This window comes from Pistacia vera, unplaced genomic scaffold, assembly GCF_008641045.1.
Source record: "Pistacia vera cultivar Batoury unplaced genomic scaffold, PisVer_v2 Contig225, whole genome shotgun sequence".
NCBI lineage: Eukaryota > Viridiplantae > Streptophyta > Magnoliopsida > Sapindales > Anacardiaceae > Pistacia > Pistacia vera.
In genome coordinates this window covers 331,703-359,402 of record NW_022196030.1, presented here as the reverse complement: position 1 = coordinate 359,402, position 27,700 = coordinate 331,703, and the positions used below count along the sequence as shown (strand labels likewise).

General features: G+C 35.7%; 2 protein-coding genes and 1 pseudogene across 2 annotated transcripts; 1 reads left to right on the top strand and 2 right to left on the bottom strand.

Annotated features, from left to right (window-relative positions):
• Positions 1-101: 101 nt before the first annotated feature.
• LOC116130746 lies at positions 102-7,047 on the bottom strand (annotated as a pseudogene).
• Positions 7,048-12,512: 5,465 nt separating this feature from the next.
• LOC116130806 (serine carboxypeptidase-like 35) lies at positions 12,513-26,693 on the top strand. Its single transcript, XM_031416489.1, has 9 exons — positions 12,513-12,797; positions 24,110-24,283; positions 24,408-24,515; positions 24,587-24,775; positions 24,875-24,963; positions 25,047-25,328; positions 25,490-25,626; positions 26,178-26,270; positions 26,363-26,693. Exons 1-9 carry the CDS (start codon positions 12,695-12,697, stop codon positions 26,619-26,621), a joined length of 1,434 nt encoding a protein of 477 aa, XP_031272349.1. The 5' UTR covers positions 12,513-12,694; the 3' UTR covers positions 26,622-26,693.
• LOC116130799 (cytochrome P450 86B1-like) lies at positions 17,364-19,836 on the bottom strand. The gene is made up of 2 exons (XM_031416483.1): positions 18,386-19,836; positions 17,364-17,961 (listed from the first exon to the last, which is right to left on the bottom strand). Exons 1-2 carry the CDS (start codon positions 19,670-19,672, stop codon positions 17,554-17,556), a joined length of 1,695 nt encoding a protein of 564 aa, XP_031272343.1. The 5' UTR covers positions 19,673-19,836; the 3' UTR covers positions 17,364-17,553.
• Positions 26,694-27,700: the final 1,007 nt, after the last annotated feature.

The window sequence follows — 27,700 nt, the reverse complement described above, 5'->3', positions numbered from 1 at the left end:
CAGTATTTATGATGTAGCGCAATACCAATTATAATATTCCTAAAAAATTAAGAAATAATAAAACCATGTTTTATTCATACAAGCTCAGGCTTAGCCTTCATTCATGGATGGTTATTGCTATAGTACTTTTGAAGCTCAAACCCCTGACGCTTGTATAGATTCACTTTCAATCTGTGCTCCACGTAAATTGTCAAATCAAGTTTCGACACCATCAGATGATTTTTTGCCACCTTCACACCAATGTTTTAAAAACCGACCCGGGACAAAACCCGACAAGAGGGGTGGGTCTTGGGTTGACCAGTTGAACCAGTGGTTCAACCGGTGAACAGTAATTTGATGACATCATCAAAATACTGTTTGCAGAATACATTTTTTCCACTTTTGTAAATTCAATAGATATAAGCTCTGTCTAATCCTGATCATGCACAAACAGGCCAGAGAATGATAACTCTTTTTATAAAATAATAAATGACATATAATTAGCTCCATTGCAAGCAGGTGGGAAACAAAGTGAAAATGCATTTCACTTATTTAAGGCTGAAACCATGAGCCTACTCAAGTTCTTATTTTCATACATCCACATTATGCTCAACTATCACAGCATATTAGAGGCAGGTATACGTAAAAGCAAGCAGCCAAAATGTCTGCAACGAAATGTAAATTGCATAATATCAAGTAATCCTGAAAAAGACTTGATGATGCACAATATTTCTTTAAACCCAAACTATGACTATGAACTTGCTCCAATTATTTCCAAGCACCAGCCTAAGTCATTCTACTAGCCTAGAAGATTCATAAAAGAGATAAAATCAATGAAATTCAAATCAATAATTTGATTAAAATTGATGACTTGATTAGTTAATAAAACTCCGGTAAATGCACAACAAATTCATCAACTAGTAAATGTTTTAAGCTGATATTCCTAGAGTCAGAGTTGGTTGATCCCTTATCTAGAGACAATATGTACAGAAGGTTACAAAATGAGAGAACGGTATCATTCTAATGCAGCAGAAATCAACATTCCGAGACCTCTTCTACAACCAAGATCCTAACATTTCAGCCCTCACACCTCAGGAAGCACTCCAGGAACTGGTAGTTAATGAAGCCACAAACTACGAAGGCTTCCCATTTCGGTTCAGGCCTAATGCCCTGATCATGCACAAGACCTGAAGGCTGAAACAAAGACATGCCTACACTGTGACAGTTACCTACTGGTGAAGATGAGCTACCGTTCATTGCCCGTCGGGGAGGTGGAGCTCGGCTGTGAACAGGGCAACTATAAAGAGCTGAGTCAGATTCAAGCAATGTGAAGAAGAGTGCGTGCAGCTCCGAGATCCAGATCGACCGTGCACTGTGCAGCTCCGAGAAGAATCAAGAATGAAGACGATGGATTACGGCGTAGATCGGCGGTGATGAAGAGTGGACGCCAGAGAAGATCGCGAAATGAGCGGCACCCCAACTGACGACGAAGCAAACCGTTGACTGTGAAGACTACAGGGACAAGTTTCGACGGTGAAGGGAAGACTCCGGCGGTAATTTTCAGAGTTCAGTGAGAGTGAAGCTTCAGAGTTCGGACTTTCAAAGCAAAGGGTGGGAAACGCGTGAAAATGGAGGGCCGCCGTTGAAAGCTATGAACTTGTAGGCTGATTCACTCATGAAGCATCCACCTCTCAGCCATCTCTCTGGCTTGAATTCTTTGCAGCCTTTGTCGTGGTCACATCCCAATTTTAGTTTACAAGCATGTCAACAGTCCTTGTGATAACATATTATTTAGTTATAGAAATTATTTTGAATTTGTAGGCAATATTGTGGCAAAGAACGTGAGAGGGAAGACTAGAGGAGTCAGATGTGAAAGACTCATACAAATATCCAATTCGAAGTTGCATGTAGACTTGGACAACGATGGAGTACTTATGGGAGTAAATGCAGCAAAATTGAGCAATAAGATAGGAATTGTTGCGAGGAACTATGCCCCTGTTAAAGTTCTTACTTGGAATAAAATTCCCAACAATATGGAAAAACAAATTATTGCTTGTATCACGGTAACGTCCTTCATATCTTTATCCGTGTTCTCGTACTTCCATATGAAAATAGTAGATAATACCATGAAAAGTTAAATGCATGTATATTATTGCTGAATTCATACCAAATTTGACATCAATGTCAATGAACCCTATATACTCAAATGGCTGAAGTACAGAATGACTAAGAGATTCAACAACTTCAAGAGTGCCCTGCACATGAAATTCAAAGCATGTGCTACTGAGGAGGAAACATTACAAAATAGGCTCAAAGAAACTAAAGATCTAAATGATTGGATATGCCTTTTTGACTTTTTTCTAGTGAAAAGTTTTTGGTAAGCTCAACATCCTTTTTTATGTTCTTATGTATTGTATTTTAATATTAAATTTTGTGGTGTTAGGCACGGTCAAAAACTTGTTCTAAGAACTAGTCAAAGTTGAGGTGTAACCACTGCGGTGGTTCTAAGAACTTTATTTAGTACAAAAGGAAAAGATATTTAAAATTATTCACCTATACATACAACTTTATTTTCCCATTTACTAATTTAATTTCAATTTATGGTCAATGGCATTATAAACTATTAAGGCAAAGCAAATTGAGGAATCTTTCGATCCTATACAATTATTTATAGGATCGTTGAAGCTTTGAGAAATGTTGGGTTAATGAACAAGCGAGAGAGCTACATGTAAGTTCATCAACTTTGAATTATCGAAGTAAGGTTGTTTTTGTTATATGTTATGTGTTGTGACGAGTAGTGAAGAGGAATAGCTCTTTCCTAAACATAAATATGCTTATGCTTTGTGTTATATGTTCTGATGAGGAATATCGAATTTAGAACGAAAATACATGTTCCGTGTTGGGCATTTGTTGTAATTTCAAGGTGGTTAACTTTGCTTTGCTAATGTTAAGAGTGTTTATGGATTGGATGTAGACAAGTTAAAGCTAATATATATAAATAATGTGAAGCAAATGAATTGAAGCTGAAAAACTGTTCTCATTTCCTTCGTCTGCAGTGAATTTCATTTGATAGTACGCAAAATCTTTGTCTAAACACTGTCGAGGGCTGCCGTTGAAAGCTGTGAACTTGTAGGCTGATTCACTCATGAAGGGCCCGCGTCTCAGCCATCTCTCTAGCTTGAATTCTTTGCAGCCTTTGTCATTGCCACATCTCAATTTTAGTTTACAAGCATGTCAAGAGTCCTTGTGATAACATATTATTTAGTTGTAGAAATTATTTTGAATTTGTAGGCAATATTGTGGCAAAGAACGTGAGAGGGAAGACTAGAGGAGTCAGATGTGAAAGACTTATACAAATATCCAATTCGAAGTTGCATGTAGACTTGGACAAAGATGGAGTACTTATGGGAGTAAATGTAGCAAAGTTGAGCAGTAAGATAGGAATTGTTGCGAGGAACTATGCCCCTGTTAGAATTCTTACTTGGAATAAAATTCCCAACAATATGGAAAAACAAATTATTGCTTGTATCACGGTAACGTCCTTCATATCTTTATCCGTGTTCTCTAATCCATATGAAATATATAATACCCAAAAAGTTAAATGCATGTACATTATTACTGAATTCATACCAAATTTGACATCAATGTCAATGAACCCATATATTCAAATGGCTGAAGTACACAATGACTAACAGATTCAACAAATTCAAGAGTGCCCGCACAAGAAATTCAAGCATGTGCTACTAGGAGGAAACATTACAAAATAGGCTTAAAGAAACTAAAGATCTAAATGATTGGATATACCTTTTGACTTTTTTCTAGTGAAAAGTTTCTAGTAAGTCAACATCCTTTTTATGTTCTTATGTATTTATTTTAATATTAAATTTTGTGGTGTGTTAGGCACGGTCCAAAACTGTTCTAGGAACCAGTCGAAGTTTAGGTGTAACCACCGCGGTGGTTCTAAGAACTTATTTAGCACAAAAGAGAAAAGATATTTAAAATTATTCACCTATACATACAACTTTATTTTCCCATTTACTAATTTAATTTCAATTTATGGTCAATGGCATTATAAAACTGTTAAGGCAAAGCAAATTGAGGAACTTTCGATCCTATACAATTATTTATAGGATGTTGAAGCTTTGAGAAATGGTGGGTTAATGAACAAGCAAGTCATATAGTAAGTTCATCAACTTTAAAATATGAAGTAAGTTGTTTTTGTTATATGTTAGTGTTGTGACGAGTAGTGAAGGAATGACTCTTTCCTAAACAAATATGCTTATACTTTGTGTATATGTTGTGATGAGGAATATCTATTTTAGAACAAAAACATGTTCTGTGTTGGCATTTGTTGTAATTCAAGGTGGTTAACTTGCTTTGCTAATGTTAAGAGGTGTGATGGATTGAATGATGACAACGTAAAGCAATTATATAATGTGAAGCAAATGAATTGAAGCTGAAAAACTGTTCTATTTCCTCGTCTATAGCAAAACTATTTATACATGTTGAGATAACAAATTAGATGCAAGATTAGGGCTATGACTGCTGAAAATCTAATCAATTATAGCTACAATCAAGCAAAATCATATCAGCAGATTGATGACATAGTCTACTGAAGTGTAATTATTCCAACTAATTTTGACCTGGTCCTTGGGCGCCTGATATGCCAACATTCAATTCAACAATATTTTTTCCAACTAATTGGGTTCTATCACGGACTGGACAATATAATACCAACTTTTTAGAAGTGAAAGACCAATGATCGATGTGGAAATATCATCATTACAATTTGCATATTGCCTGACTTGTTATTTTAGCTCTTTGAATCAATTGCTTATTATTCAACTTCAAAATCACAGAAAAGCTCACCTACCTTAATCATGAACAATCCACTCCATTATTCAAACATAATTTAAAAATCATACATCTGTTGTGTATCGATCAATCCTATTATTTGTAGATGTAGCGCAATACCAATATAATTTTCTAAAAAATTAAGAAATAATAAAACATATTTTTTATTCATACAAGCTCAGGCTCAGCCTCATTCATGGTTGTTATGTGTAGTACTTTTGAAGCCCAACTCCTGACGTTTGTATAGATTTACTTTCAATCCGTGCTTCATGTACATTGTCAGAGCAAGTTTCGGCACACCGGATGATTTTCGCCACCTTCACACTATATCGATAAATAATCGACGGTGCAGAAATTTCATTTTAATACGCAAAATCTTTGCCTAACACAGTCGAGGGCCGCCGTTGAAAGCTGTGAACTTGTAGGCTGATTCACTCATGAAACGCGGTCTCTCAGCCATCTCTCTGGCTTGAATTCTCTGCAGTCTTTTCCCCATATGGCTTCCATCTTCCATGGCGTAAATGGCTATATCACTTTTGTTCCTCTCTTTACCACTGTTCCATCTGGAAATATGTCATCTTCAACAACCGAACATTAATTACCATAAACTGGTCAAGATAAACTATTATTATTATTATGTTTTTTAAGGATAATGCGAAGTGGGTAGAAACGATAACGTTGAATTAGTTTTTTGTAATTTCTAACCAAGAACATTTGGGTAGGTAACAAGAAATTGCCAAATTTAACTCCCCCTAACCTTTTCCCTATAATTTGTAAATATGCTGACCTCTCTACAAATCAAATTAGACCACTGCACGTCAAAAGAAAGCACAGCCAGCGTGGTTCATGTATCAAAACAGTAACAAAACAACATCTACATGACAAAATTTATTAAATAGAAAAACTGATTCGAGTTTATATCCAGAAATATTAATTGTAGAAATTCAGATTAAAATAATATATGCATAAATAAAGCATTGATGTAGCATTTACCTCCTTGTGATCTACAGAACCGAAGGATAGAGCCTTAAAGCCTCCGATAATGCAGCGTGCAAATAATCCATCTTCTTTATCTCCTCCGGCTTAAACACCAGAGGCGACTCTTTCCTTTTCGCTTCTCTCTTTCACCAACATCCTGCATATCTCTGCAAGAATTTTCTCCTCAACCCTCGGATTCTGCTCAAGTAACCAGAAAAACCAGCTTAACGCTACAGAAGATGTATCTTCCTGCAAGAATAAATTCACGCAAATATCACGCAAAAACTTGTCCGAATACGGCTGCCCATGTTCGTTTTTCAGACCCATAAATATTGATAAAAATCTGATCTTTGCGTGTTTTTATCACTTGACAAGGAGAGTCCTTCTTCCGCCTCCTGATAACTTCTCCGCAAACTCATCAACACCTTTTATGGATTGTTTGAGCTTCCTTTCAGTCCCAAATCAAGATATCTCATGATTTCCATATCAAGTCGGTGTGACAAAACGGAACACTGTGGCCTCAGTCGCGTCTCGAAGGCTTTCGCAATGGAATTTCAGGAATCCCGGACGCAAAAACCGGGGTCGACTCCAAATGCAATCATGCAAACGTTATCGAAAGTTAGCCTCAATAGGATGTCTTGCAGATCATGGAAACTAAACTGTTGACTGAATTTTCAGGACGGTAACAGTCTAGAGTGGACGAGTTCAAGCAATGACTCAGTGTGAGTTGCCGGAACTTCGCTGAGTGGAACTCAATGCTTGCCCGTCTTCCTTTGTCGTTGCCAGTCTCATCGTCGGCGCTAAAATCCATCTCCCAGAAGATCACGAACCGTGTCACGAAGAAAGAAACTGCCTTTAGGGAAATTAGAAACCTCGTCTTGAGAAGATACTCAAGGTTCAGGATCCGCAGTCACCACACAATTCAGACTGCTAAACCAGGACCTCTGAATCTAAAGTACCATTTTGACTACAAATCACATCGGTAAGCCACTGTACATATTCCCCTGAAGCCGGAAACCAAAGACGGTAACATTCCAAGAAACGGCCGACGGGCAGGCCATAACGTTTCTTCTGCCTCAAGATGTATAGAAACGAACACAAATAAAGCAAGAAAAAGCTCCAAGATTTGAATATCATGCAGAAAGAAGAAACGCCGGGAAAGAAAGTTCCCAGCGAGATTCTGAGTGGAGGAGGAGGAAAGAGAAGTGAGATTACGGAGGTGGTAGAGGGGATCATGGTATCGGGTTGATAGGAAATGTGATTGTAGTGCATTGTACGATGATAATTAGTGGTGGAAGAGGATGAAGTGAGTTATAAAAGGTAAATGTTTCTTGACGTGAGTGTTTTGGTTCAATTGGGTTCGATTTGGTGAGCAGAAATGTGTGGGCAGCCACTTTTATGTGAGTAACTGAAATCATAGTACACCTTTTTTTCTTGATTTAGGGTTTCAACTTTCTGGATTTGGGAATGTTGGCTGGGAAATAGGAGGATTTGGAGTTGCGGCTATTAAGGTATTTTGAGTGTAATAGAATAGACAAATATGTTATGAAAGTGAAATGAAATAGAAAGGGGTGGCGACGGATAACCTAAGTTGCAGCTATTTCCACCGTTTTATTTGCTTAAGTTTTGGGATTCGTTTAATTTAAGGAACGATTGAGCACATAGAACTACAAATTGATGGTGGTATTGGTATGGTCACCAACAGGAAACAGCTACTCTGCCATGTGGCAATATCCACGCTGTCACTTACCTTGGTTTAATTTCAGAGAATTTACCCATCGCATCTTCTAGATCGTTCCAACGGTCCATACCCATTTTTCCCCGAGCTTTTTACCCAATTTTTTTCAAACCACCCTCCAATAGGTGCCTATTTCCAAGGGTTAAAACTCATCGAAAATGTTATTTTCGATGACAAACTAGTTGTCAGAAGCCGTTATAAAATATTTATCTTAATTGTAAATTTCCAATGACATTTTTTTCTTAAAGGCTAAAACCCCTTGTAAAAATGAAAAAATATTATTCAAAATGATGAGAAATTTATTGTAAGCATTGTATAAAGTTTTTCACTAATATAAAGGCACGCCTATCTCTTCTATTTCACCTTATAGAATTGATCAACACCGAAAATGGTCTCTTAACAAACTACGGGATGGTTTGATAATAAAAAGTAAAAAGAGATTCATAAGTTTTTTACTTCGAATCTCTCAGACACTAACAGAGATGATTACTAGGACTCTTATCCACCGGTAGTTTCAGAATCCCGATAGATTAATTGAAGTAAACGCAAGCTGACCTAGACACCCCGGTGATTAAAAAAAAAAAAAAATGGTCTCTGCTAATGTTGTATGAGTCAAAGGAAAAATAGAAAGACAATATTTTTTTCTTTCTTCCTTTCTTTTTTTTACGTAAATTTATGAGTTTATATGTATAAGGTTAAACAAAGAGAAATTATTTTCTGTCCTAATAAGCATGAATGAAATGAGAAATAACTTAGTGAAATTATTGAATCTTAAAAGCTACCACAAAACCAAGTCCTTATGAGAGAAGTTAGCTAACATTTAATAATAATGGTGCACCATTTTTTTTTAATTTCTCAAACCAAATTATTTCCACCAACTAAACTTCATATCATCGTATCTAATTAATGATTAATATCTTTAACAAACCCCTTAAATATATTATTTTTAACAAACCCCTTAAATATATTATTTTTAACAAACCCCTTAAATATATTATTTCTAAATTCATCAAAAAATTAACAAATAATAAAAGTGTTTCTCACTCAATCTCTTTCTAAGCCCCAATATAATTTACAAAGATATTATTTTTTTATTCTAAGATCACCCCTTTCTAATATTTTCTTCTTAAAACTCTTTGTTAACCTTACCATCTAATTTTTCTTTTCTTTTGAATTAAATTTCAGCCACCATTTTAATTCCAATTTAAATCTAAATGCATTCACTCAACGGCATATTCCCTTTTCAAAACCTTGTTTGGTGTCAAGCTATTTAATGATTTCTCTTAAAGAAAAAAATAAAATCAAAACTTAATTCTTCATGATTGTTGTTTTCATTGATTGAAATTATCTTCCATCACTTTGGAATACTTTTTATCTTCAAAACACAATCTCAAACATATAAAAGGGTTTAGGGTTTTAAAAATAATGATCTTTCCAACAAACTATTTATACAAAGTTACAGATTGATGTGGCAATCTTGCATGTTTGAAATGTAATTTTCTTTAATTATTTAATTTATTTTTAATTTAGCATCATACAATCATTTTAAATCACATATATTATCTTTAAAGAATATTTAATTTAAGAAGAAAAAAAAAAAACTATTACTAAAACTTAAATAGAGATTAAGTGGGACTTCAATATCAGTGTATCACCACTTTCAGGCTTAGCCCAGGCTGACTGTTTGCGGTCAAAAAAGTTTTGGGCCTTTGACAGAGTTTTTTGTATTCGGTCCGTCCAAGGTTTAAAGTTATGTTATGTACTTCATAAATCTTTTGTTTTGCGGCATTGTTGTTCGCACTAAATGAGGAAGCGGGAGCGCATTAAATTTCTCTTGTCATTTGGTTGGGCGATTGTTGCACAACTCTGCACCAATAGACAGAAAATAGACACAGCACCCATAGGTCTAAGATGTTTTCCACACTGTCAACAGGTTCTGAATGGTGTTGACCAGCCGCTGTTGATAGATATGGATCATTATTGATATAGTAATACTGGCCTTAAAAAAGGTATAAAAAGAAGCATATAAAGATACAAATCTAACTCTTAAAATTTATGGGATATGTTTGGTATAGTATTTTAGATAGAATTTTGAGGATAGTATTGGATTGTTGGATAGGAAAGTATTACGAGGTAAATTTAAAAAATTTATGAAAAAGCCTTTAGGTTTACTAATTTAATTAAAGACCCTACTATATAAAATGATAAAAACACCCCCACCACCTGCAGTGTCAGATTCCGGCCGCCACCGTCGGAATCTGGTCGAAAAATTTCGTTACGGCACAGACCGATCGGATCTGTGCCGTAACGCATCATTATGGCCTTTTCCGGCCAGATCCACCACGGATCTGGCCGAAAAAGGCCAGATCTACGGCCCGTTATGGCCATCGACAGCCGAAAAGGCCAAAACGACGGCCATCTTTGGCCGTCAGTGACGGCCAAAGATGTGGCTGTCGTTTTCGGTCAACGACAGCCATTTCTTTGGCCGTCGCTGACGGCCAGATCTGGCCTTTACCATAAATGGCCGGAATTACATCGATCTGGCCTTTTCCGGCCAGATCGATGTAATTCCAGCCATTTATGGTCGGAATTTAGGCCGTTGTACAGATTCCGGCTATCACCGGCGATGGTTGCCGGAATCTGACAAGTTGGGTTAATGGGGGGGTTTTTGTTAATTTTTTTAAAAAAAAATCAGGGGGCATTTAGTGAAATTAATAACCTTATGGGGTCTAAAAGTAATTAAAAAAATAGGGTAATATTTCTAGAATAGTGTGCCAAACATTATTTGGAGAATAGGATTGGGAATATGGATAAAAATAGGGAGCCAAACGCACCCATGATTGTCTTTCTTTCTCTCTCTTTTTCTCTTGAGTAATACTACACATACATCATTTTCATACAATATTTCTCGTATAACATTATGTTGTAAGATGTGATTGGTTGAAAGTTTAATTTTAACTTTAAATTAACCAATCATATTTTGCCACATAATGTTGTATGAGAAATATCGTATGAAAATGATGTATGTGTAGTATTATTCTTTTCTCTTCTTTTAAGGATTGTATGCTTCTTTGTATGCCTCTTTGTAAGGCTAGTATTACTCTTACTGATAATACAGTCCGCGAAATTGTTGGCAATTACCCCACGGGTATTACTTAAGGGTCTTGAATTCGATTTTCTTTAGTTATTAATAGAGGTGACCATTAAAGAATTATCCGATCATTAACTTTAGGATTCCGAAAGATTAGTATTGGATAGATTATAAGGTTTTCAAGAACATGTTCAATAGAAAAAAGATTAGACATATTTTGATTGTTTTTTACATATATATATATTGCTATGATGAAAGAATAATGCTATACTTACAATTGAGTCATACAAATAGGTAGAAAACAAAAAACAATCATTTTATATAAATTTTGTGTAATTTTTATCTGTTTGTATAACCTAATTGCAATCAAAATATTATTGAAGATGAAATTATCATATAAAGAATTACTTGGGCCAGCACATAATTAAGGAACAAGGTATTGAAAGAGTGTGATACTATAATTAAATAAGAATCAAAATATGATACGAAATCAAATCATACTTGCTTGTTTGTTGAGATACTTTGTGATAAGTGGATAAAGCATCAAATAAAAACTTTGTTATAACTGTTTATATTAATGGATCCACAACCCAATCGGCTCTGTAATTGGAATACGTCGTAATCCCATCTGATTAACTTGGTGTTATATATGTATATAGTGAAGGGAAGATGGGTTTTGTTGGCTGCTGGCACTAGTTTAAATATGAAAGTGGGTGGGTAAGTGATTTAAATTGATTTATAACAACTAATTTATCATAACAAGTTTAATTACAAGAGTAGTTTTACAAAACCCATGTTCTCATGTTGTATTTTTGTTTAAATAATGGATGCTGTAAAGACAAAAGAATGAGCTACATGTAATATATTACTTTGTATAAATCACGAGCTGCAGCCCACCAAATGCCAGCTTTTTCATTAAAAGCATAAAGAACAAAAATGAAAAACGTGGACTAACCTTTCCTCACATGCAACTTACCTTACAAATTTCAATAATTTTATTCTTTTTTCATATAAACGGCATTTTCTCACCCACGGTTTGGCGAATCTCTAAGTTCCCATCTCTGGTTTTATAAATTTCATAATCTCATCCTTACATTAATAGAAAATTGTGTAATCTAACAATTAAAAGGGTAAAATGATCATTTTAAAGATGAAAATTTTAAAATAACTCTTTACTTTTCAAATTCACCCCATTGGCGGTTTCAAGCCATTCTGGCTTGTTCCCAGCATAGTCGACCCCTCCTGACATCACCATTACAATCCCCTCAACCCCTACATCAAAACCTCTAACCTCCCCACCTGATTGAACCCTCAATCATCGGCCGTCGCTCTGAGTTTCAGTCGGCATTTCATCCAAATTTCGGCAGGTCCTGGCATTGGAAACTACCCCTAACACCACCAATAGCATCATTGACTTCCTCCCACCAAAACCCCCAACATCGTCGATCATAATTGGTCGTCGATCTCCATCGCCTCTCCCTTTGGTTTTCGCGTTTTGTAGCGCCTTTCTAGCCAAATTCTAGCACCTCGGCGAGGTGTAATTGGGTGAAAAAGTTTGGGGTTTTGGTGAGGAGGATAAGGGGATGCTAATGGTGGTGTCGGGGAGGTTCGATGGTGCCAGAATCAGGCTGGATTTTTGGCCGGGATCTCCTCTAGGGGTTATTTGAGAGAAATTTGAGATATGGGGGATATTTAAGAGAAAAGTAACGGTGTTAATTTAAGGGTGAGAATCTAGAATTTTATGAAACCAGGGGTGGGAACTTGTAGATTCGCCAAACCTTGGGTGGGAAAATGTTGTTTACTCTAAAAAATATCATCTATCTGGACGCCTATATATGATCACCCTCATTAAACTATTTGAAGAAATTTCAATTCTATAATTGTACTAGAATATGGATACCCCATGTAATTGGAAAGATTATATGTTAGAAAAATTAAACCAAACAATTTTCCCCACTGTCGACCCTCTTATATAAGTGAAGGTCTCATCTACTTTGTCTTCACCAATTCTGTTTTAAAAATTTATTTCTTCAGTATCGCGAGCTTAATCTATAATGGAATTAAATGATGATGTGATAAGGAAGCGGGTACTTTGCATTCTAATTGTATGGGGTCTGGTGGCTTATTCTACCATGGCTTCTAAACAAGAAAGTCAACCATCGCTAACAGGTGGCTCAGTCGCGTCCTCGAAGGCTTTCGCAAATGGAATTTCAGGTAATCCCGGACGCAAAAACCCGGGTCGACCCAAATGCAATCATGCAAACGTTATCGAAAGTTAGCCTCATAGGATGTCTTGCAATCAATGGAAACTAAACTGTTGACTGAATTTTCAAGGACTGGTAACAGTCTAGAGTGGACGATTCAAGCATGACTCAGTATGATTTGCCGGAACTCGCTGAGTGGAACTCAATGCTTGCCGTCTTCCTTTGTCGTTGCCACGTCTCATCGTCGGCGCTGAAATCCCATCTCCCAAAGATCACGAACCGTGTCACGAAAGAAACTGCCTTTAGGGAAATTAGAGAACCTCGTCTTGAGAAGATACTCAAGGTTCCGAGATCCGCGTCACCCACACTTCAGACTGCTAAACCATGGACCTCTGAATCTAAATGTACCATTTTGACTACAAATCACATCGGTAAGCCACTCGTACATATTCCCCTGAAGCCCGGAAACCAAAGACGGTAACTTCCAAGAAACGGCCAGACGGGCAGGCCATAACTTTTCTTCTGCCTCAAAGAATGTATAGAAACGAACACAAATAAAGCAAGAAAAGCTCCAAGATTTGAATATCATGCAGAAAGAAGAAACGCCGGGAAAGAAATTCCCAGCGAGATTCTGAGTGGAGGAGGAGGAAGAGAAGTGAGATTAGCGGAGGTGGTGAGGGATCATGGTATCGGGTTGATAGGAAATGTGATTGTAGTGCATTGTACGATGAGCTATTAGTGGTGGAAGAGTGATAGTGAGTTATAAATGGTAAATGTTTCTTGACGTGAGTGTTTTGGTCAATTGGTTCGATTTGGTGAGCAGAAATGTGTGGGCAGCCACTTTGATGTGAGTGTAACTGAAATCATAGTACAACCTTTTTTTTCTTGATTTAGGGGTTTCAACTTTCTGGATTTTGGGAAGTTTGGCGTGGAAAATAGAGAGGATTTGGAGTTGCGGCTATGTAGTATTTTGAGTGTTAAATAGAATAGGTTATGAAATGAAATATGAAAGTGTTGGCGACGATAACCTAAGTTGCAGCTATTTCACCGTTTTATTTGCTTAAGTTTATGTGATTCGTTTAATTTAAGGAAGCCATTTTAGCACATAGAACTACAAATTGATGTGGTATTGGTATTCACCAACAGGAAACAGCTATCTCTGCCATGTGGCAATAATCCACCTGTCAACTTGTGTTTAATTTCAGAATTTACCCATCGTTCTAGATCGTTCCAACGGTCCATACCCATTTTTCCCCGACTTTTTACCCAATTTTTTTCAAACCACTCCATAGGTGCCTATTTCCAAGGGTTAAAACTCACGAAAATGTAGTTTTCGATGACAAACGATTGTCAGAAGCCGTTATATATATTTTTTTTTTATCTTAATTGTAAATTTCCAATGACATTAGGGTTTATTCAATCACGATAGTTCCAGAATCCTAAGAGATTGAGGTGAACGCAAGCTAATCTGACACCCTCGATGATTAAAAAAAAAAAATAATGATCTCTGCTAATGTTGTAATGAGTCAAAGGAAAAGGGAGAAAGACATTATTATGAGTTTTGTGTATAAGGTTAAACAAAGAGAAATTCTTTTCTGTCCTAATAAGCATGAATGAAATGAAATAACTTAGTGAAATTATTGAATCTTAAAGCTACCACAAACCAAGTCCTTATGAGAGAAGTTAGCTAACATTTAATATAATGGTGCACCATTTTCTTTTAATTTTCAAACCAAATTATTTCCACCAACTAAACTTCGTACCATCGTATCTAAATAATGCAGTATCTTTAACAAACCCCTTAAATATTTATTTTTACAAACCCCTTAAATATATTTTTTTAACAAACCCTTAAATATTATTTCTAAATTCATCAAAAAATTAACAAATAATAAAGTGTTTCTCACTCAATCTCTTTCTAAGCCCATATAATTTACAAAGATATTATTTTTATTCTAAGATCACCCCTTTCTAATATTTCTTCTTAAATCTCTTTGTTAACCTTACCATCTAATTTTTCTTTTCTTTTGAATTAAATTTCAGCCACCATTTTAATTCCAATTTAAATCTAAATGCATTCACTCAACGGCATATTCCCTTTTCAAAACCTTGTTGGTGTCAAGCTATTTAATGATTTTCTTAAGAAAAAAATAAATCAAAACTTAATTCTTCATGATTGTTGTTTTCATTGATTGAAATTATCTTCCATCACTTTGGAATACTTTTTATCTTCAAAAACACATCTCAAACATATAAAAGGGTTTAGGGTTTTAAAAATAATGATCTTTCCAACAAACATTTAACAATTACAGATTGATGTGGCAATCTTGCATGTTTGAAATGTAATTTTCTTTATTATTTAATTTATTTTAATTTAGCATCATACAATCATTTTAAATCACATATATTATCTTTAAAGAATATTTAATTTAAGAAGAAAAAAAACTATTATTAAACTTAAAAAGAGATTAAGTGGGACTTCGATATCAGCACTTTCAGGCTTACCCAGGCGACTGTTTGCGGTCAAAAAAGTTTTGGGCCTTTGACAGAGTTTTTTGTATTCGTCGCCTCCAAGGTTTAAAGTTATGTTTGTACTTTATCTTTTGTTTCACGGCATTGTTGTTCGTACTAAATAGAGGCGGGAGTGCATATTTTCTCTTGTCTTTGGTTGGCGATTGTTGCACAACCCTGCACCAAGCAGAAAATAGACACAGCACCCATAGGTCTAAGATGTTTTCCACAGTGTCAACAGGTTCTGAATGGTGTTGACCAGCGCTGTTGATAGATATGGATCATTATTGATATAGTAATACTGGCCTTAAAAAAGGTATAAAAAGAAGCATATAAAGATACAAATCTAACTCTTAAAATTTATGGGATATGTTTGTAGTTTTTAATAGAATTTTGAGGAAGTATTGGATTGTTGGATAGGAAAGTATTACGAGGTAATTTAAAAAATTTATGAAAAAGCCTTTAGGTTTACTAATTTAATTAAAGACCCTACTATATAAAATGAAAAACCCCCACCACCTGCAGTGTCAGATTCCGCCGCCACCGTCGGAATCTGGTCGAAAATTTCGTTACCACAGACCGATCGGATCTGTCCGTAACGCATCATTATGGCCTTTTCCGGCCAGATCCACCACGGTCTGGCCGAAAAAGGCCAGATCTACGGCCCTTATGGCCATCGACAGCCGAAAAGGCCAAAACGACGGCCATCTTTGGCCGTCAGTGACGGCCAAATGTGGCTGTCGTTTTCGGTCAACGACAGCCATTTCTTTGGCCCGTCGCTGCGCGCCAATCTGGCCTTTACCATAAATGGCCGGAATTACATCGATCTGGCCTTTTCCGCCAGATCGATGTAATTCCAGCCATTTATGGTCGGAATTTAGGCCGTTGTACAGATTCCGGCTATCACCGCGATGGTTGCCGGAATCTGACAAGTTGGGTAATGGGGGGTTTTTTTTTAATTTTTTTAAAAAAAATCAGGGGGCATTTAGTGAAATTAATAACCTTATGGGGTCTAAAAGTAATTAAAAAATATGTAGATTAGTCACGTTTTTAGTTAGCTACAGTTCCTTGTATATATACAGCAGTTGTTACTTTACTTAATAACAGAATATACATCTTTACCAAAACCTTTACTCTGTAAAGTTTGCGTTACTCTGTTCATGGTCAATGGCATTATAAACTATTGAGGCTAAGCAAATTGAGGAATCTTTCGATCCTATACAATTATTTATAAGATCGTTTAAGCTTTGATAAATGGTGGGTTAATGAACAAGCAAGAGAGCTATATGTAAGTTCATCAACTTTGAATTATCGAAGTAATGTTGTTTTTGTTATATGTTATGTGTTGTGACGAGTGGTGAAGAGGAATAGCTCTTTCCTAAACATAAATATGCTTATGCTTTGTGTTATATGTTGTGATGAGGAATATCTATTTTAGAACGAAAATACATGTTTCGTGTTGGGCATTTGTTGTAATTTCAAGGTTGTTAACTTTGCTTTGCTAATGTTAAGAGTGTTTATGGATTAAATGTAGACAAGGTAAAGCTAATATATATAATGTGAAGCAAATGAATTGAAGCTGAAAAACTGTTCTTATTTCCTTCGTCTATAGCAAACTATTTATACATGTTTGAGATAACAAATTAGATGCAAAGATTAAGGGCTATGACAGCTGAAAATCATATAATTATTATAGTTAAAATCAAGCAAAATCATATGAGCAGATTGATGACAAAGTCTACTGTAATGTGTAATTATTCCAACTAATTTTGACCTGGTCCTTGGGCGCCTGATATGCCAACATTTCAACATTTCAACAATATATAATTATTCCAACTAATTTGGGTTCTATCACGGACTGGACAATATAATACCAACTTTTTAGAAGTAAAAGACCAATGATCGATGTGGAAATATCATCACTTACAATTTGCATATTGCATGACTTGTTATTTTAGCTCTTTGAATCAATTGACTTATTATTCAACTTCAAAATCACAGAAAAGCTCACCTACCTTAATCATGAACAATCCACTCCATTATTCAAACATAATTTAATACAATCATACATCTGTTTTGTATCGATCAATCCTATATATTTGTAGATGTAGCGCAATACCAATATTAATTTTCTTAAAAAATTAAGAAATAATAAAACCATATTTTTTTATTCATACAAGCTCAGGCTCAGCCTTCATTCATGGATTGTTATTGCTGTAGTACTTTTGAAGCTCCAACTCCTGACGTTTGTATAGATTTACTTTCAATCCGTGCTTCATGTACATTGTCAGAGCAAGTTTCGGCACCACCGGATGATTTTTCGCCACCTTCACACTATATCGATAAATAATCGACGCTGCAGCAAATTTCATTTGATAATACGCAAAATCTTTGCCTAAACACAGTCGAGGGCCGCCGTTGAAAGCTGTGAACTTGTAGGCTGATTCACTCATGAAACGCCCGTCTCTCAGCCATCTCTCTGGCTTGAATTCTCTGCAGTCTTTTCCCCATATGGCTTCCATTCTTCCCATGGCGTAAATGGCATATATCACTTTTGTTCCTCTCTTTACCACTGTTCCATCTGGAAATATGTCATCTTCAACAACCTGAACATTAATTACCATAAACTGGTCAAGATAAACTATTATTATTATTATGTTTTTTAAGGATAATGCGAAGTGGGTAGAACGATAACGTTGAATTAGTTTATTTGTAATTTTCTAACCAAGAACATTTGGGTTAGGTAAACAAGAAATTGGCCAAATTTAACTCCCCCTAACCTTTTCCCTATAATTTGTAAATATTGCTGACCTCTCTACAACTACAAATTAGACCACTGCACGTCAAAAGAAAGTCCACAGCCAGCATGTGGTTTCATGTATCAAAACAGTAACAAAACAACAATCTACATGACAAAATTTCATTAAATAGAAAAACTGATTCGAGTTATATTATCCAGAAATATTAATTGTAGAAAATTCAGATTAAAATTAATATATGCATAAATAAAGCATTGATGTAGCAATTTACCTCCTTGTGATCTACAGGAACCGAAGGATAGAGCCTTAAAGCCTCCGATAATGCAGCGTGCAAATAATCCATCTTCTTTATCTCCTCCGGCTTAAACACCAGAGGCGACTCTTTCCTTTTCGCTTCTTCTCTTTCACCAACTATCCTGCATATCTCTGCAAGAATTTTCTCCTCAACCCTCGGATTCTGCTCAAGTAACCAGAAAAACCAGCTTAACGCTACAGAAGATGTATCTCTTCCTGCAAGAATAAAATTCACGCAAATATCACGCAAAAACTTGTCCGAATACGGCTGCCCATGTTCGTTTTTCAGACCCATAAATATTGATAAAATATCTGATCTTTGCGTGTTTTTATCACTTGACAATGAGAGTTCCTTCTTCCGCCTCCTGATAACTTCCTCCGCAAACTCATCAACACCTTTTATGGATTGTTTGAGCTTCCTTTCAGTCCCCAAATCAAGATATCTCATGATTTTCCATATGCAAGTCGGTGTGACAAAACGGAACACTGTGGCCTCAGTCGCGTCCTCGAAGGCTTTCGCAAATGGAATTTCAGGCAAACCCGGACGCAAAAACCCGGGGTCGACTCCAAATGCAATCATGCAAACGTTATCGAAAGTTAGCCTCAATAGGATGTCTTGCAGATCAATGGAAACTAAACTGTTGACTGAATTTTCAAGGACTGGTAACAGTCTAGAGTGGACGAGTTCAAGCAATGACTCAGTAGTGAGTTGCCGGAACTTCGCTGAGTGGAACTCAATGCTTGCCGTCTTCCTTTGTCGTTGCCACGTCTCATCGTCGGCGCTGAAAATCCCATCTCCCAGAAGATCACGAACCGTGTCACGAAAGAAACTGCCTTTAGGGAAATTAGAGAACCTCGTCTTGAGAAGATACTCAAGGTTCCGAGGATCCGCAGTCACCACACAATTCAGACTGCTAAACCATGGACCTCTGAATCTAAAGGTACCATTTTGACTACAAATCACATCGGTAAGCCACTCATACATATTCCCCTGAAGCCCGGAAACCAAAGACGGTAACATTCCAAGAAACGGCCAGACGGGCAGGCCATAACGTTTCTTCTGCCTCAAAGAATGTATAGAAACGAACACAAATAAAGCAAGAAAAAGCTCCAAGATTTGAATATCATGCAGAAAGAAGAAACGCCGGGAAAGAAAGTTCCCAGCGAGATTCTGAGTGGAGGAGGAGGAAAGAGAAGTGAGATTAGCGGAGGTGGTAGAGGGGATCATGGTATCGGGTTGATAGGAAATGTGATTGTAGTGCATTGTACGATGAGTTAATTAGTGGTGGAAGAGGATGAAGTGAGTTATAAAAGGTAAATGTTTCTTGACGTGAGTGTTTTGGTTCAATTGGTTCGATTTGGTGAGCAGAAATGTGTGGGCAGCCACTTTGATGTGAGTGTAACTGAAATCATAGTACACCTTTTTTTTCTTGATTTAGGGGTTTCAACTTTCTGGATTTTGGGAATGTTTGGCGTGGGAAAATAGAGAGGATTTGGAGTTGCGGCTATGTAAGGTATTTTGAGTGTTAAAGTAGAATATGTTATTGAAATGAAATATGAAAGTGGGTGGCGACGGATAACCTAAGTTGCAGCTATTTCCACCGTTTTATTTGCTTAAGTTTATGTGATTCGTTTAATTTAAGGAAACGATTTGAGCACATAGAACTACAAATTGATAGGTGGTATTGGTATGGTCACCAACAGGAAACAGCTATCTCTGCCATGTGGCAATAATCCACGCTGTCAACTTGTGTTTAATTTCAGAGAATTTACCCATCGGGTCAATCGTTCTAGATCGTTCCAACGGTCCATACCCATTTTTCCCCGAGCTTTTTACCCAATTTTTTTCAAACCATTCCCCCACATCCCAATAGGTGCCTATTTCCAAGGGTTAAAACTCATCGAAAATGTTAGTTTTCGATGACAAACGATTGTCAGAAGCCGTTATAAAAAAAATTTATCTTAATTGTAAATTTCCAATGACATTTTTTTCTTAAAGGCTAAAACCCCTTGTAAAAAAATGAAAAATATTATTCAAAATGATGAGAAAATTTATTTGTAAGCATTGTATAAAGTTTTTCACTAATAATAAAGGCACGCCTATCTCTTCTATTCTCACCTTATAGACTTGATCAACACCGAAAATGGTCTCTACTAACAACTACGGGATGGTTTGATAATAAAAAAGTAAAAAGAGATTCTATAAGTTTTTTACTTCGAATCTCTTCAGACACTAACAGAGATGATTACTAGGACTCTTATCCAACCGGTAGTTTCAGAATCCCGATAGATTAATTGAAGTAAACGCAAGCTGACCTAGACACCCTCGGTGATTAAAAAAAAAAAACAGGTCTCTGCTAATGTTGTAATGAGTCAAAGGAAAAATAGAAAGACAATATTAAGTAAATATATGAGTTTATATGTATAAGGTTAAACAAAGAGAAATTATTTTCTGTCCTAATAAGCATGAATGAAATGAGAAATAACTTAGTGACATTATTGAATCTAAAAGTACCACAAACCAAGTCCTTATGAGAGAAGTTAGCTAACATTTAATAATAATGGTGCACCATTTTTTTTTAATTTCTCAAACCAAATTATTTCCACCAACTAAACTCATATCATCATCTAATTAATGATTAATATCTTTAACAAACCCTTAAATATATTATTTTAACAAACCCCTTAAATATATTATTTCTAAATTCTCAAAATTAATAAATAATAAAATTTTTCCCTCACTCAATCTCTTTCTATGCCCCAATATAATTACAAAGATATTATTTTTATTCTAAGATCACCCTTTCTAAATTTCTTCTTAAACTCTCTTGTTAACCTTACCATCTAATTCTTTTCTTTTGAATTAAATTTCAGCCACCATTTTAATTCCAATTTAAATCTAAATGCATTCACTCAACGACATTCCTCTTCAAAACCTTGTTTGGTATCAAGCTATTTCATGATTCTCTTAAAAAAAAAAAAAAGATGAACAAAAGAAAAATCAAAATTAATTCTTCATGATTTGTTTTCATTGATTGAAATTACCTTCCACACTTTGGAATACTTTTATCTTCAAAACACAATCTCAAACATATATGGTTTAGGGTTTAAAAATAATGGTTTTCAACAAACTATCTATATAAAGTTACAGATTGATGTGGCAACCTTGCATGTTTGACATGTAATTCTTTAATTATTTAAATTTTTAATTTAGCATCATACAATCATTTAATCACATATATTATCTTAAAGAATATTAATAAGAAGAAAAAAAAAAACTATTACTAAAACTTAAATAGAGATTAAGTGGGACTTCAAATCAGTGTATCACCACTTTCAGGCTTAGCCCAGTGACTGTTTGCTGTCAAAAGTTTTGGGCCTTTGACAGAGTTTTTTGTATTCGGTCCGTCCAAGCTTTAAAGTTATGTTATGGTACTTCATAAATCTTTGTTTTGCGGCATTGTTGTTCGCACTAAATGAGAAGCGGGACCATTAAATTCTTCTTGTCATTTGGTTGGGCGATTGTTGCACAACTCTGCACCAATAGACAGAAATAGACACAGCACCCATAGGTCTAAGTGTTTTCCACATGTCAACAGGTTCTGAATGGTGTGACTGTGACCAGCCGCTGTTGATAGATGTGGGTCGTTATTGATAACACAGTCCGCGAAATTGTTGGCAATTAACCGAGAGTCCTAATACGATTTTCTTTAGTTGTTAAGGATAGCCATTGAAGGTTATTGTCATTAATTTTAGATTTCGAGAGTTGGTATTAGATAGATTATAAGGGTTTCAAGAACACATTCAATAGAAAAAAGATTAGACATATTTTGTTGTTTTTTACATATATAATTACTATGATGAAAGAACAATGTATATTACGATTGAACATATACAAACAGAAAAAACAAGAAAACAGTCATTTTATATAAATTTTGGTAATTTTTATTTGTTGTATGACCCAATTGCAATAAAAATATTATTGAAGATGAAATTATCATATAAAGAATTACTTGGGCCAGCACATAATTAAGGAACAAGGTATTGAAGAGTGTGATACTATAATAAATAAGAATCAAAATTATGATATGAATCAAATCATACTTGCTTGTTTGTTGAGAACTTTGTGATAAGTGGATAAAGCATCAAATAAAAACTTTGTTATAACTGTTTATATAGGATCCACAACCCAATCGGCTCTGTAATTGGAATAGTCGTAATCCCATCTGATATAACTTGGTGTTATATATGTATATAGTGAAGGGAAGATGGGGGCGTGGCATAGTTTAAATATGAAAGTGGGTGGGTAAGTGATTTAAATGATTTATAACAACTAATTTATCATAACAAGTTTAATTACAAGAGTAGTTTTACAAAACCCATGTTTTCATGTGTGTTTTTGTTAATAATGGATGATGTGGGTAAAGACAAAGAATGAGCTACATTAATATATTGCTTTGTATAAATCACGAGCTGCAGCCCACCAAATGCCAGCTTTTCATTAAAAGCATAAAATACAAAAATAAAAAAAGTGGAAACCTTTCCTCACATGCAACTTCGTGATAATTACCTTACAAATTACAATAATTTTATTCTTTTTTCATAACGGCATTTTCCAACCAAGGTTTGGCAAATCTCTAAGTTTCATTCCTAGTTTCATAAATTTTATATTTCAATCCTTAAATAAGAAAACGTGTAATCTAACAATCAAAAGGTAAATAATCATTTAAAGATGAAAATTTTAAAATAACCTTTCACTTTTCAAATTCACCCCATTGGCGGTTTCAAGCATTCTGGCCTTGTTCGGCATAGTCGACCCTCTGACATTACCATTATAATCCCTCAACCCCACATCAAAACTCTAACCTCCCCACCTGATTAAACCCTCAATCACTGGCCGTCGCTATTGTTTCAGTCGTCGTGTTTTATCTAAATTTCGACAGGTCTTGCACAGAAAACCACCACCAATGCATCATCAACCTCCCACCAAAACCCCAAACATCGTCGATCACAATTGGTCATCGATCTCCACTGCCTCTCCCTTTGGTTTTCGTATTTGGACGCCTTCTAGCCAAATCTAGCACCTCGGGAGGTGTAATGGGTGAAAAAGTTTGGGGTTTTGGTGAGGAGATAAGGGGATGCTAATGGTGGTGTCGGGGAGGTTCGATGGTGCCAGAATCAGGCTGGATTTTTGGGCCGGGATCTCCTTAGGGGTTATTTGAGAGAAATTTGAGATATGGGGATATTTTGAGAGAAAAGTAACGGTATTAATTTAAGGGTGAGAATCTAGAATTTATGAAACCAGGGGTGGGAAATGTAGTTACGCCAAACCCTGGGTGGGAAAATGTTGTTTACTCTAAAAAATATCTCTATCTGGACGCCATATATGATCACCCTCATTAAACTATTGAAGAAATCAATCCTATTATTGTACTAGAATATGGATACCCATGTAATTGGGAAGATTATATGTTAGAAAAATCAACCAAACAATTTTCCCCACTGTCGACCCTCTATATAAGTGAAGGTCCATCTACTTTGTCTCACCAATTCTGTTTTAAAAAATTTACTCTTCAGTTATCCGGTGATTAATCTATAATGGAATTAAATGATGATGTGATAAGGAAGCGGGTACTTTGCATTCTAATTGTATGGGGTCTGGTGGCTTATTCTACCATGGCTTCTAAACAAGAAAGTCAACCATCGGTGGCGGCTGATAGAGTGACGAACTTGCCTGGACAACCCCATGTCCAGTTTCAACACTACTCTGGTTATGTGAAACTCCGACCAGAGGGTCAAAAGGCATTGTTCTACTGGTTCTTTGAAGCCCAAGATGAACCTTCTCAAAAGCCCCTCGTTCTTTGGCTCAATGGAGGTCATCACTCTCTGATCTCTTTACTTTCAATCTTTCCAGTCAGTCAACACCCACACTGCATCTGTGGGTGTTGACTGAGTTGACAAAACCAAATTAGCTTAAATTTAATCTTATTTTATTACAGGACCTGGCTGCTCATCTGTGGCATACGGAGCTGCACAAGAACTTGGACCATTTCTAGTTCGAAGCAACAGCACCGAACTCACTCTTAACAAATACTCTTGGAACAAAGGTAACAAATTTAATTAATGAATTATGTGTCCAATAATTCCACTTTCTAATCTTCTTTAATTCTGTAATTAGCTGCAAATATGTTGTTCCTGGAGGCACCCGTGGGTGTAGGATTTTCGTACACCAACAATTCAGAAGATTTATATAAGCTTGGTGATCAAGTGACAGCCAATGATTCTCATGCATTCTTACTTGAATGGTTCAAAAAGTTTCCAAGCTTCAAATCCCTGGATTTTTATATAGCCGGAGAGAGCTACGCTGGTACCTCTTCATTCCCATTCCCATTCCCATTCCAAATTCATGTTTTTATTATTATTTATTGTTTCAATTTTATGCATTTCAAATCTTCATTTTTTTCAGGTCACTATGTTCCTCAACTTGCTGAGCTAATTTATGAAAGAAATAAAGGAGCTAGCAAAGAGTCGTTTATAAATCTAAAAGGATTCATGGTTAGTATATTTATACATTATTATAGATAGGTTATTTTTATTTTACTATAAGAAAAATAAGTGGGGTTTTGTGATTTATCCAGATTGGAAATGCTGCAATAAATGATGAAACGGACACTCTTGGATTTGTGGAATATGCTTGGACTCACGCAATCATATCAGACAATCTGTACAAAAACATAAGGAAGGAATGTGCAGATTTTAAGCAGACTAATATAAGCACCCAATGCATCATTCTTATCAGACGCTTCATGAGTGCTTATTCAGAAATTGATATATACAGCATCTATTCCCCACTTTGCCTCAATTATGCTCACAAAACTTCTGCAAAACTCACCAATTCTCCTTTTCTCCTCTCCAGACATGTAAGTAAAAACTCATGGGTGGGGGATATTCTCTCTTAAATATATCTGATAGTAAATGACGAGGGGTTTTTAAGAAGTAAATTAATGGCATACAACCATAAACGTACTATAGGATGAATGTCTTATTAATACGGCAATGAAATTTTGTTTTTATGTTACAGGACTTATGGCTTAGGTTGCCATTAGGTTACGATCCATGTACAGAAGACTATACAGAGCGATATTTCAATAGAGAAGACGTTCAAAAGGCTCTGCATGCCAATATCACCAAAATGCCCTATCCATACACCTTATGCAGGTACATTCATTAATTTCTAAAAGAAATACTGAAAATTAATTGCATATACATATACATATATATACACACACATTTGCATATATTGCCTGCATTATCGTAATAAATAGGGGTACTTGTATATATATATATTGCTGTGCATACAGTATGTACGTAAGTATAGAGAATGTAGAAAAGAAATGAGTAGACAAAGAAGAAACTTAATTCAAAAGCATGTGTTAATAAAGGAATGAATGAAGTAAATCTTTCTTTCTGTTTTCCTGTCATAGAAAATTTAATGAAACATGTCAGTGAGATTCTTGATCTCTCATTTTCACTAACTTTTTCTACCCATCCACCACTCTCCAAGTTTTCATTCCCATTTTCCACAGCTCCTTGTATATATATATACGAGTATGTCATCATGTTCATGTACATGTACATGTTGCATGTATGATTAGATCAGTAGTTTAACATAAAACTCTGTCAAATTAAGCAATTAAAATATCACAGAATATATATCATAACCTTATTATATAATTAATTTGTAATTGTGTTGCAACATGTTTATATAGTGACGTTATTAGGAGCTGGAATGACTCTCCCGATAGTGTGTTGCCCGTCATTGAGAAGCTCTTAGATTCCGGAATGCGCATCTGGATCTACAGGTATAAAAATTTATGTCCCCACACGCACATACACATATATGTATATTGAATATAATTATATAAAATTTAATAAATAATATATATGAATGCAGTGGTGATACGGATGGAAGGGTGCCGGTAACATCTACAAGACTGAGCATAAACAAAATGGGATTAAAAATAGAGGAAGAATGGAGGGCATGGTTTCACAAGAAAGAAGTAGCTGGATGGGTGGAGACGTATGAGAAGGGGCTGACTTTGGCCACCGTGCGGGGCGCAGGCCACCAAGTCCCGTTATTCGCGCCTGATCAGTCACTTTCTCTCTTCCTCCATTTTCTCAATGCCACCACCTTGCCATCTTCCCGTTTCTAATTACTCTATGTATTTGTGTTAAGTTATTTGGAAACGATTTCTGAAGAATAAAAATTATTATCATTATCATTATACTATATAGTTTAATTTTTGGTGTCTATCATGGTTGAAAAAGGACGAGACCACTTCAATTCTAACTAGTGCAATGTCATTTTTGTGACATTGATATGGCAGCTAACAGTCTTTCGAAAAATGTGCAGCCTTATCAAAATATATGCTTATTATGCTTCCACATCCACAAAACACAATACATAGATTGTCACATGCAGCTGCTCCCCATGCATGGCCAACCATACATTATTTACATTCTATATACAGCTCAACTTTAATTAAAAAGTATATATCAAAAATCAATTTGGATGTTTTATATTCAAAAGATGAGTTTGTATATGGGATGTTGAAGATAGAGGTGCCAATTATGTTCTAGGTGTTCTTCTTTCCAAACAAATTAGACCATTTCTTCCTATTGTTCTACCAATAGTTGGCCCAATACCATCCATTCCAAAATTATTCTAATGGTTTATTCAATAAAATTACTAAAGTCTGCTTTAAGTTACTTTTTTTTATTATTTATTGTTATGACTAGGTTTCTATTTTAATTTGGGTCTACCTTAACTAATCTACTAAGACTTTAGAATTATCGGCTGAGTAATAGCTCCAGTAGCCACCCCTATTAGGGGCCACGGGGACTCGGAACTCTCAGGGTGTTTGTGATTACCTTTTTTTTTTTTTTTTTTTTTTTTGTGATGATCGAGGGTGGCTAGGAGCTTGCGTGCATCAACTAATCTCTTAGGACCTTGGAACTACCGACCGAGTAAGAGCTCAGTGGCACTCCTATTAGGGGTTGTGGGGACTCGAACTCCCAAGGAGTTGTAATGACCGATGTGTCTGAACCAGCTTGCGTGTACTTCAACTAATCCCCCAAGACCCTGAAATTATTGACTGGGTAAGAAATTCAGTGGTCACTCCTATTAGAGGTGGTGGGGACTCGAACTCCCAGGAAGACCATGTTAGATCGAACTTTCAAGGAGACCATATTAGATCCTAATCTTGCTCTTTTACGATCAAAATGACTTAAA